The sequence below is a fragment of the Mizuhopecten yessoensis genome, unplaced genomic scaffold, assembly GCF_002113885.1.
Source record: "Mizuhopecten yessoensis strain PY_sf001 unplaced genomic scaffold, ASM211388v2 scaffold10131, whole genome shotgun sequence".
In the NCBI taxonomy this organism is placed as follows: Eukaryota; Metazoa; Mollusca; class Bivalvia; order Pectinida; family Pectinidae; genus Mizuhopecten; species Mizuhopecten yessoensis.
In genome coordinates, this window is record NW_018408394.1 from 336,470 (window position 1) to 349,540 (window position 13,071).

The 13,071-nt window shown below is 40.9% G+C and overlaps 1 protein-coding gene across 1 annotated transcript; it reads right to left on the minus strand.

Moving 5' to 3' along the window:
• Positions 1–881: 881 nt before the first annotated feature.
• LOC110459583 lies at positions 882–11,506 on the minus strand. The gene is made up of 5 exons (XM_021511912.1): positions 11,384–11,506; positions 8,527–8,707; positions 4,801–5,018; positions 2,023–2,268; positions 882–1,674 (listed from the first exon to the last, which is right to left on the minus strand). Exons 1-5 carry the CDS (start codon positions 11,442–11,444, stop codon positions 1,151–1,153), a joined length of 1,230 nt encoding a protein of 409 aa, XP_021367587.1. The 5' UTR covers positions 11,445–11,506; the 3' UTR covers positions 882–1,150.
• Between the last annotated feature and the right edge of the window lie 1,565 nt (positions 11,507–13,071).

Sequence of the window (13,071 nt, forward strand, 5' to 3'; positions counted from 1 at the left end):
CTGTACTGTAGGTACAATGTCTGAAGACTAGATATTGTGCGTCCCTGTTTTTTGACGGTGGACCTCTCGTATCCCCTTTGCGGGCGGGACGCCAAATTAGGTAATAATGAACAAGTCCCCTGTGGATTCATACATTTGTCATCACCAGGTTGCCCCTATAATAATACCATCTGACTTCTAAAACACGCTGTTGATAGAGAATTTAAACCGAAACTTTAATTTTCTTTCCAGTACACAAAAAAATGTCTTTGGGCCATACTTAATTTTTTTTTTCTTCTTCTTGTTAATTAAACATAAAAACAATCCTCAGTCAGAACACGGGAAATCGCTTCTGAGACGTTGTAGAAAACACAAAAAAAAATCCCCTCCTGTACCATCCCCCTCCTCGCGCTACTCGCTCGGGGTGCTGCGATCGGCAGCACACCATTTACTATTGATTGAGAAAAAATTCTCGGCCCCCCTTTTAGGAAATCCTGGATCCGCCCCTGATCATAGCTTTACGATGAACTCACACAACCGATTTCTGACCGTTCTCATGCGCAGTCGGCACCCATGATTACCGATGACGTTGTTCGCCATTTGAAAATAGTCCCGGGGACTCTATCTTGACGTCCACTTCTGGAACGGTAAGACCACTAACTTAACTGACAATAGTTGATACATGAACACGAAACTGCTTGGCGACGCGACGTTGGGATTCACCTTGCAAAATTAGAGCAATAGCTCGTCCTCTTTCACCTGTAAACATTCACGGCATTCTGGTTTTTACCATCAGCGATACCCAGGGGTTACGCTCACTAAGTTGAACATTTACTGTCATGTTGCATGTACATACTGTGAAATCAATAAAAGTACTAGGAATGCAAATAAACAACACATGCTTTAGTTATGACGCCATTTTATTATCAATATCACGCTTGGCAGTTTACTTCAAATGACAGAGTGAACAGCTTTGCATCAAGTAGCTCAGACATTTGAAAGTGATGTTCCGTCAATATCGTCGCTGGACCCGAGTTAAAAGAACGTTCCTTACTTTAAAAATAAAAATAAGTTTAGAAAAATGAATTCATAACCTTAACTCGAATTATATTTTGCTACAAAATAGTAAATGAACGTGATGAAACTGGGGCCAGTGTCAAAGAGACGTCTCTTATTGTGGTACTGACTCCTTCTGTCGAGACTCGATGTAGCGCTTGGTTTTCGACACACAGAAAGCTACGTTTTTACTGCCCCTACTGAAGTCAAGTCGGAGCCTGCCGAAGTCAAGAAGGACGATTCCACCGATGACAATAATGAGAATGACGAGGCCGGCGGCCCCAATGCCACGGGCACTGAGTCTGTAGTCGGTGGCGCTGCTCTTCCGTCGCTTGTGTTGGGACGTGGTACGCTTGTCCACCCGGGTCTCCGCTTTGAGCCACTCGAGACGTTCCTCCAGTGTAGTGTTCTGTTCTTTGTAACACACACAGTGTTCCGGTGATGGAGTAGCGGTAGAGGTCAACACGTGCGTGGTCTTCACAGTAACACTCAAACCCGGTGCGGTTGAAGTATCGTAGCCGTATAGACAGGGGGCAGACGTGACGTCAAAGCTCGCGTCTCGTGAACATTTGTTCTTGGGCAAAGAGGAGGCGTCAGGAACAGATACTGGATTCACAAATTCGGCACCAGGGAACGTTACTGAAAAATAAACTTACAACTGATATATTTATTTTTCGTAAACCTTAATTATGCATCTCCATTTTGACAATCTACAAAGATAAATTTGCAAATATTAGGGTCGAATAACATGCGTACATGTATAACACCAATTAATTATGTGTTTTGTCGTTTGCAAAGAGTCTTGCTAGAACATAAATATGAGTTAAAACAATGAGCAATTAAAGACTGCGATGTTTTATTTTTTTTCTTCAATAAATCCAAATTACATGTATATATAAATGATTATAGTCTGAAGAATCTCCTTGATGAGATGAAAGCGCTAAAGACGTGTTGCTAAAAATGTATCTTTTTATTATTGAGTCTTACACGTAAAGCAGTTCTTTGTGTAGAATAACAGTTCCGGCATACATGTACTCGCGTACGACATGCGCTCGTGGAGGTAGCACGAGCCATTTTGTTGGTAAAATGTGACGGCCCAGCATTCTTCGTCCCCGGTCACGTGATACATACACTTGGTCTGACACTTGCCAAGACTCGTGGTAGTCACCAAGGTGCTCTGGGTCTTACTAAAGTCAACACATCGGCTCGGCTCCTCACCCATCTCACATCCACCTGTACATGGAGTAGAACATCGTGAATAAACGAATCAAGAAATACATTTGAATTGAAATATTCAGGGGCGTTTCTAGGAAGTTTGAAAGAGGGGGCGTAGAATAAAATCTGTCGCCGAGCGGAACGCGGCGAAAAAAAATTGGGACTTTTTTTTGCTAAAAAACATAAAATAATTGTGAAATGCACTAATGTAACGGTTCCTGACTTGGAGCATGTCTATTTTATAGTTAAAGTGTCATGGTTTGACATTTGTTTATCAGAGTATGTGTTTAATTAATGAATATGATAAATTGCCATATTCAATACAATATTAGCAGATTACGATATTTATTTATTTATTTATTTTTTTGAAAAGGGGGGTTACGCCCATTACGCCCTCACCTGGACCCGCCCCTGATATTAACAGCAAAGTTAAACTCGATACAAGTCGAATTTGGGAACTCATGGATACCTCCTTATGATTTTATATAAAACAACACCGGATCGACAGAATGAGTCTTCATTCTAAAACCGCTTAAACAACTCACTGAGCCACAATGCGCCAAGTCAGCCAACTCAGCTCTCAGAATAATATAGAGAAATATTGCCCAAATACCACTCTTATACTACAGGCAGTCAAACGAACTTCGCATAGGTTATTCATACAAAACTGATGAATCTCATTCCAAATATGGACATTCCTCAGTCCAAACGAATCAATAATAAGACATTTGCTCGTTATGAGAATCATCAAATTGTAAGAAATACAAAATGAAAATGTGTTCTTACTGCAACTGCACTGCCCTATCAACGCACTTAGGGCTCGTACCACCATATACAGAGCAGGAAAACAGTTAACAGGAGAAGGGTAAGAACTGATAGCAACACCATTGATTGTTTGACTAGATGTAACAGTATTATAAACAAACTACTCATCCTTTCTGACAAAGACACCGCTTATCATGCCAGGTCTAATTCACATCTGAATACACGAAATATAAAGAATAACAACCGCAACAATTGATAACACGTTGAAGAAAAGAAGGAAAGATTAAAAAGATAACTATGATCTGTCTGGCACTCAGATCAGGAAATGGGTGATTCATATCAGCAAGGACAGATGACCAGACCAACGTACTTGGCAAGGGTCTCAATAATACCATCAAACCTAAATACTGGCCAGTGGAAGAGTTTGTAGCGGCCACAGACATCACAGTTTCAAAACTCCAGCAGACAGAGGCAGAACAAACTTAGTTCATAAGAAAGACAAATTTCCAAATGACATGGGTGGTTTACCAAATACCATGTAACAGCTTCAACCTTACATTCATCAGTGACACTAGCCGGAGATTCGGCACAAGCCTTATATAAATATATAAAGAACAAAAACGATCAAAAAGTAAAGTCGAATGTAAACATTGAAAACAGTATTTGGGTTTAAGTTTCTCCACCCCCCCCCCTCCCCCTCCCCATCCCAAATCATTGACAACATACGATTATTATTATTTTTTAATTCATAACCAGAACAAAAAAATAAGTGTAAGCACAAAATCCATGCTCGAACCTAATAGTAGTTTCGTGAATACCCTCAGAAAGACGTTGAAGCAATGAAACAGCTGAAGTCTACGCTAGATTTACAAGAAAAACATTGGAGAAACGGTATAACAAATTAACCATTAACAAATTAACCATTACAGACATTGCTAACATCTCAACCATCATAGACTGGAACAAAAGGAGGACAACTGGAAACATCAAAGAAGCCATCTGTATAATGAGGGAATGGGAATCCATGGACAAAGGTGCGAGGGCCACCGGCTGATTCATCTTTATCACCCGATTTTAACATCCACCAAGAGGCGGAATGTGTAAATGAGTGCTATTTGGACGAATTGTCTCGATATAATTCTGACAGCTGACTTCCTGACTCAGTACAATGTGGCTTAGTGAGTTCTTTTCAGCGGCCTAGAGTCAGTGTGTACTCTTTGCTTGACAAAGGAAATAGACATTTTTGAAAGTCTCAATATTAGTTTTCAATTCAGTTTGTGGTCAAAACAAGTTCGGATATAACGCTGAATGGATGTTGAGGGAATGCTATTTTAGTTCACCGCTTGATCATGATGTACATTTATACAAAGTATAATTTCTTAACATGATGGACATTTGGGTGAGAGTCGGCCCCGAAAACTTTATTTCGGTACCTGTGGTTAAAGGCTTTAAATAGAGGTCACGATGTTCCAATTTGCCACGCACCACATTATAGCACCCACATACCAAGTGTGAGGTTAAGCAGCGACATATTTTGCATCGGAGACTGAAGGTCAGAAGAGTCTGCAATGACCCAAGTCACAGTATCTGTTAATTTAAGTCCATCATGAAACGTGACGTAGGTCTGTTAGGGGAACTTGTATTTCTGCATCTTAATGGAAGGTCAAAGGAGGTAGTGATAGCCTCATTCAGGTACGCGACACAGCGCCTTCTTTTGGCTCTATGTACAAATATACTCAATATGCTGGGACCCTTCGAGGTGAACAACATGACATATTGACTTACATGGTCGATACGATTCACATAAAGCTGGCAGCCGTTTAGAACAGTTGGATGGATGCCAGCGTACATCAGCATCCAGAGAAACACAGGAGTGGTCAGTCGTGTCTTTGTCCAAGGTCTCGTTCCATGATTGCCATCCCGTGATATTGGAACAGTCGCTCCACACGTAATCACTGGTGTTACCATCCTGGTGGAGTCCTATCCACAAATGGCTGGAACCGCTGTAAGGACACCATTAAAAGGACAGAAAATGATACTCTTTGCGTTGCCGCTTTGATCTGTGACATTGATTACAGTTTCAGTTGATTCAAAAGTACTGAGCACCAACTCGACGAAGTAATGCACTGTATGTGTAGACAGCTTCTCACCACACTGTATGTGTAGACAGCTACTCACTACACTGTATGTGTAGACAGCTTCTCACTACACTGTATGTGAAGACAGCTTCTCACTACACTGTATGTGTAGACAGCTACTCACTACACTGTATGTGTAGACAGCTTCTCACTACACTGTATGGGTAGACAGCTTTTCACCACACTGTATGTGTAGACAGCTTATCACTACACTGTATGTGTAGACAGCTTCTCACTACACTGTATGTGTAGACAGCTTCTCACTACACTGTATGTGTAGACAGCTTCTCACTACACTGTATGTGTAGGCAGCCTATCACTGCACTGTATGTGTAGACAGCTTCTCACTACACTGTATGTGTAGACAGCTTATCACTACACTGTACGTGTAGACAGCTTATCACTACACTGTATGTGTAGACAGCTTATCAATACACTGTATGTGTAGACGGCTTCTCACTACACTGTATGTGTAGACAGCTTCTCAATACATTGTATGTGTAGACAGCTTATCACTACACTGTACGTGTAGACAGCTTATCACCACACTGTATGTGTAGACAGCTTATCACCACACTGTATGTGTAGACAGCTTATCACTACACTGTATGTGTAGACAGCTTATCACTACACTGTATGTGTAGACGGCTTCTCACTACACTGTATGTGTAGACTGCTTCTCACTACACTGTATGTGTAGACAGCTTATCAATACACTGTACGTGTAGACAGCTTATCACCACACTGTATGTGTAGACAGCTTATCACCACACTGTATGTGTAGACAGCTTATCACTACACTGTATGTGTAGACAGCTTCTCACTTCAGTGGATAATTTGCTGTTTTTCGAGGTGTTCGATTACGAGACAATTACATCCCTAACATTTTACTTAACACATTTAAACTGAAGACCTACCATCATTTCTTAATCCTGTGTTTAGACAAAACTACCTGATACATCGATTATTTCAATAGTTTTACCCCAAAATTGTTAAAGCTAACGTATTGACAGTGATGATAGGGATACCTCACTTGACGTCTAATATCATCATAACACGGTACGTTAGTAATCCCTATCGATTAGTGTATAGCATTCCGAGACTTCGATTTCTGGACTTAATTTGTCATTTTTTTTAACTTAAAGTGGCATATCAGCGACTTAGGGAGATATTTGTCGGATGTTGCTGTCACAGAACATGACACTGATCCTGTTCTAATGGCGGATAAAGGCAGTCAACCATTCCACATTAGTATCAATTCCCGCGTACTCTGGTATGCAGGTAGTCATTGAAAGTCTTGTGCAAAGCAAAGAATTGATTTCAAAACATATATCGCCAGAGCCGAAACCGGGCACTTCCTTAAATGACCATAGTTGTTAATAGGACGTAAACCACAAACAACCCCGTTGTGTTGGGATCGCCCCAATTTACTGTTTCCTGGTGTCACATGCCAAATGAACAAATCCAAAACTTCTGACTGTCCACATTTTATAATTAAATGTAATCGCTATTCAGACCTCCGGTCTAAATACATAAAGAAATATTATTTCAAAAGGCATAGTATGTATAAATTTGTTCAATTACTCAAAATCGAAAACACAAAGGAACTAATAATTTAGGAAAGTATTTATCACTAACGTTTAAACGTAGAGCAGATTTATTAAGAGGTCATCAATAGAACAGGTCATGTTAAGATACATGTTGTACATCAGTTTATTGTATACAAATTATGTAATATACCATTATATTGATAAGTCTTGTATGGGTGAATGAGGGTGAAAAATGGTACTGGCGTGTGTATGAATGTACCCTGTACCCCGTACCCTGTACCCTGTACCATGCACCCCGTACCATGTACCCTGTACCCCGTACCCTGTACCCTGTACCCCGTACCCTGTACCCTGTACCCCGTACCCTGTACCCCGTACCCCGTACCCTGTACCCCGTACCCTGTACCCTGTACCCCGTCCCATGTACCATGTACCATGTACCCCGTACCCCGTACCCCGTACCCCGTACCCAGTACCCCGTACCATGTACCCTGTACCCCGTTCCCTGTACTTTCACAGCACAATACATTCAATACGATGTGTATCTCGATACACATGTCTGTTTTAAAGTAAGTTTCACAATACATGTGTTCAGATATTTTACAGAGATGTAATGAAAACTTTACGATGTCAATAGTAATTACAGTTTAAATATATCTGTGTTCGAGCTGTTGTACGTATTTTGTATCACTGCACAACGGATAACATTATTACTGGCGTATAAAAAAAAGAATAAGTGAACTCGCAAATCGAATTTATTAAGAATTGATTGATAATACCCGAATTGTGAAGGTATTTCCCTATGCAGACAAACAAAAAGATTTGCTACAATACACAACAAAGTCTTGAACGATTCAATGAATTGTTTCAGTCTACGCTTTACCCTGTACCCCGTACCCTGTACCCTGTACCCCGTACCCTGTACCCCGTTTTGTTTTATTTGAACTGTATTTACATGTACTATTTACATCGTAAAGCTACATGTATTGTGAAACTAACTTTAAAGTCAGATATGTGTATCAAGATACATGTCGTATCGAATGTATTGTGCTGTGAAAATACAGTTTACGGGGTACAGGGTACGGGGTACAGGGTCCTAGAATCAGGGTTGCTAGGTTGGTTTTAACTCATCGGTGAAATAGTTTTGACAGCACACTTCATTCTTGGTCTGGTATCTTTTAGTTTTTGTTTAAAGATTAATGTTATAACTAAACAGTAGCGTGCCATAAATTTTGTTACGCCAAACGTTTATTTGCTAGCCCGCCGAATACAAGATGACCATCATGTGTTCACTATGGTCGCACAATTACTAACTTTATAATAAAACACAGAGAGTAAATCGACCGTCATACACATCTTATAATTAACCTATTGTCCAAACTATTATCATAGTGTGTAATTAAATAAAATTTTGTTTAAATACTAATCTTACTAAATTACACGGTTTATCTTTTTCGATCTGTCCGTTTGTTGGAAAAGGACGTTTTTTCGTCCTTAACTATAGAAAATGATTTATATTTTAAGAAAGAAAATGGAGTCTATAAGATTACACAGATATTCTTCATGTTTAGATAGCACAGAAAATGTCCGTTTGTATGAAAATTGTTGAACAATTAGTTTTTGACAGAGAGGATGCTCAACAGAATAATTTCTAATTATTTTCTTCATGTGGGTATGGATTGTGAAAAGATTCATGTAGCACAACCAAAAAGTGTTCATAGGTGACGTTTTTCATCGAAACGTCACATATAAACACTTTTTTTTGTGCTGCATGCATCTTCTCACAGTACAATAAAATAGTACCAACAAAATAGGTTACTTACAGAAGATTTCGACTGACCAAATGTTTAACTGCGCTGACCATAGACGCTTCTTTTACCTCGCTTTCCACATTTGCGAGTTTCCCGCCATTAGCTTCACAGACGGTCGCGGCGTCATTCCAAGAAACAGGTGTACTGATGAAGGTGAACACCGTGGAGGTCGTTTGCGGAATGTCACCAATAGCTGTAACGAGATTACCTTCTAATCACAAACAATCACTTTTAGGAGGTATTTCTTCTTAAGAAATATGCTTAGATCAAGCAGGTATCAGGCGTGGCTTCGACACACGACATCGTAGCCCCTCGGAAAGCCCAAGTTTAAAATATCGCCCACCCGCTCTGCGATATACACAGAAAATATAATTGTACATTGAAACCAGCCTTAACACTCAACTGTCCACTTGTTTATATATAATATCTGTCAATTAAAACTGTAATGCAATCACCTGCATACTCTTTTATATTATTATATTTCCCAATACCCTATCTAACTAACTCCATATAAACCATATAGACCTTAGCAGGTTTACCTGTGTACAAAGATTTATTGTCTATGAACTACTGTCAACATATTACATAGGGATAAACTGCCTATAGTTACCACCTGTGAATAGTTCCCATATACCCTGTCTATTAAAACCAACTATTATGGCCGCATTTTTCAGTCGCCTTAGAGAATTTTTGTGCTGTTTATCATTTTTGATAAATTAAAATGTTTAAATTTATTGAACAAGGAAAATCTGAATTCTAAAATATACCAATGGGGTTGAATGAAGCAGTTAAATCGGTAATAATTTTGCAGAATTAAGCTGTTTTTACCGTTATCAATTGAGTAGAATTTAGAAATGATATTTTCCCGTTAATTAAACGATTTTGTTATTCATCAATCCTGGCATGACTAAGAGTTTATGACCATCCCGACACGTACTGTACTCACCAAACGTGATGTATACCCAGGCCACAATGCCCCCCCGACACGTACTGTACTCACCAAACGCGATGTATACCCAGGACACAATGACCAACCCGACACGTACTGTACTCACCAAACGGGATGTATACCCAGGCCACAATGACCACCCAACACGTACTGTACTCACCAAACGTGATGTATCCCCAGGCCACAATGACCACCCCGACACGAACTATACTCACCAAACGTGATGTATACCCAGGACACAATGACCACCCCAACACGTACTGTACTCACCAAACGTGATGTATGCCCAGGCCACAATCACCACCCCGGCACGTACTGTACTCACCAAACGAGATGTATACCCAGGCCACCATGACCACCCCGACACGAACTATACTCACCAAACGTGATGTATACCCAGGACACAATGACCACCCCGACACGTACTGTACTCACCAAACGTGATGTATACCCAGGCCACAATGACCACCCCGACACGTACTGTACTCACCAAACGTGATGTATACCCAGGCCACAATGACCACCCCGACACGTACTGTACTCACCAAACGTGATGTATACCCAGGCCACAATGACCACCCCGACACGTACTGTACTCACCAAACGTGATGTATACCCAGGCCACAATGACCACCCCGACACGTACTGTACTCACCAAACGTGATGTATACCCAGGCCACAATGACCACCCCGACACGTACTGTACTCACCAAACGTGATGTATACCCAGGCCACAATGACCACCCCGACACGTACTGTACTCACCAAACGTGATGTATACCCAGGCCACAATGACCACCCCGACACGTACTGTACTCACCAAACGTGATGTATACCCAGGCCACAATGACCACCCCGACACGTACTGTACTCACCAAACGTGATGTATACCCAGGCCACAATGACCACCCCGACACGTACTGTACTCACCAAACGTGATGTATACCCAGGCCACAATGACCACCCCGACACGTACTGTACTCACCAAACGTGATGTATACCCAGGCCACAATGACCACCCCGACACGTACTGTACTCACCAAACGTGATGTATACCCAGGCCACAATGACCACCCCGACACGTACTGTACTCACCAAACGTGATGTATACCCAGGCCACAATGACCACCCCGACACGTACTGTACTCACCAAACGTGATGTATACCCAGGCCACAATGACCACCCCGACACGTACTGTACTCACCAAACGTGATGTATACCCAGGCCACAATGACCACCCCGACACGTACTGTACTCACCAAACGTGATGTATACCCAGGCCACAATGACCACCCCGACACGTACTGTACTCACCAAACGTGATGTATACCCAGGCCACAATGACCACCCCGACACGTACTGTACTCACCAAACGTGATGTATACCCAGGCCACAATGACCACCCCGACACGTACTGTACTCACCAAACGTGATGTATACCCAGGCCACAATGACCACCCCGACACGTACTGTACTCACCAAACGTGATGTATACCCAGGCCACAATGACCACCCCGACACGTACTGTACTCACCAAACGTGATGTATACCCAGGCCACAATGACCACCCCGACACGTACTGTACTCACCAAACGTGATGTATACCCAGGCCACAATGACCACCCCGACACGTACTGTACTCACCAAACGTGATGTATACCCAGGCCACAATGACCACCCCGACACGTACTGTACTCACCAAACGTGATGTATACCCAGGCCACAATGACCACCCCGACACGTACTGTACTCACCAAACGTGATGTATACCCAGGCCACAATGACCACCCCGACACGTACTGTACTCACCAAACGTGATGTATACCCAGGCCACCATGACCACCCCGACACGTACTGTACTCACCAAACGTGATGTATACCCAGGCCACAATGACCATCCCGACACGTACTGTACTCACCAAACGTGATGTATACCCAGGCCACAATGACCAACACAACACGCACTAATTTGCCGAACATTCCGACACCAAATAACGAGCTTCACTAATTTGATTTCCAAATGCAGTCTATGGACATGCTCTCTGCTAGTCTATGGACATGCTCTCTGCTAGTCTATGGACATGCTCTCTGCTAGTCTATGGACATGCTCTCTGCTATTGCTCCACGCCAGCTATTGAACCACCAAGTTGTAAAGAACATCCTATTCTCAATTCTGCATAACGATTTTCTCCCTCAATTCGCCGACTCGTTTGTTGTTTCCCAGATCAAACACCGTTATGAAAATAATATTAGGTATTTTAAGTAGACAGTTGGGTTTGGTCGAGATATTAAAAAACGGCAAACTGTTGGTTCTCTTGGGAATTAGCAGATAAAAAGAAAATCATGGATTAATCCGTTGTTAAAGGAGATGCCGTGAAAATTGGCAGGAAAGGTGTGAACACCTCCGGAAAATCAATATCATTAGATGACTTCAAACAAGGTACGTCTGATGCTGCATGCATATACGCTTGTATCCTTATCTAGTGAGTTCCGTTTCTTAAAAAAACCTTCCGGTTGTTCTTATTCAATTTTCCGATGTATTATAATTAAGTTTAACATTGATTTCAGTTGGTTTTTATAGTGAAAAATAAAACGAAGCGCTAATTTGAAAATTAAGATTTGACATTACCGTCGATTCTATGACAAAATTTAAAAAAAAATCGAATTATAACCCTCTCTCTTTCTCTCGGTACATATTCCTCCATACACCATAACACTTCAATTCTGAAGTATACGGATTTGTAGCTCATTGCTCCCAACCGGATTTTTCTTCTTCCTTCTTTTGGCCTTAAAGCCTGAAAACTCAAAAGATTTTGTAGATAATTATTGGCTGATCTCACACTAATTAGGGCTTTTCACAAACTGGTGAAAAGACCTATTGTTTTTGCTATGTTTCTTATTCAGAATTATATGTAGATAATTTGCAGGGCTAACATTTTTGTCAGTGCTTTATCTCAAAAAAGGTCAAATAAAAAACCTGGCTGTTCGGTCAAAAGTCACAATTTTTTTTCATTTTTTTTTTGGAAAAAATCTTTTACAAATCAATGCAGAATTCCATTCCGATGAATTTAATGTCTTTAGTTTTTCTGTAACATTTACCATTAACGTCCTATGGCGTGTTCATTATTATCTTTGGTCTTTTATGAAAATCCGAAACTATTTTTACAAACGATCTTCTTCTCCAATTCTGCCATTGCAATATTAACCACAATTGGTACATGTTTTCCTCTAGGTGCCCTTACGAACTTATGTTACTTTTTGGAGCAATTAATATTCCAAGATGGCCGCCACGAACTCTGATTGGTTAACAGCCGATACCAATATATTTCGTTAAAGATATCAAACACGAGGTTGATCTTTGGATATCATATAGATATAGCCAAGGGCAAACTTTTTTGTTCATACTGTTTTAACAAAAAATTTCAACTTCCGATTTTCGGTAGGGGTCAAAGTTTAAAAGTGTAATTTTGTGAAAAAAAATCAAAAAACTTTTTCTCAATAACCAAGTGACCCAAGTTCATAATATTTATTGAATATTCATGCTCAAGCAATGGACTATCAAGTTTGATCATATGAATTACCGTGACCCAAGTTCAAGATCACTGGT

Bases quoted from the DNA above. Each gene is read 5' to 3' on its own strand.
- LOC110459583 (XM_021511912.1), bottom strand. From the start codon at position 11,444: ATGTTCGGCAAATTAGTGCGTGTTGTGTTGGTCATTGTGGCCTGGGTA. The intron at 8,708-11,383 runs GTGAGTACAGTA...ATCTCGTTACAG, and splicing joins CTGGGTATACATCACGTTTG to CTATTGGTGACATTCCGCAA. The intron at 1,675-2,022 runs GTAAGACTCAAT...TTTATTTTTCAG, and splicing joins CACAAAGAACTGCTTTACGT to TAACGTTCCCTGGTGCCGAA.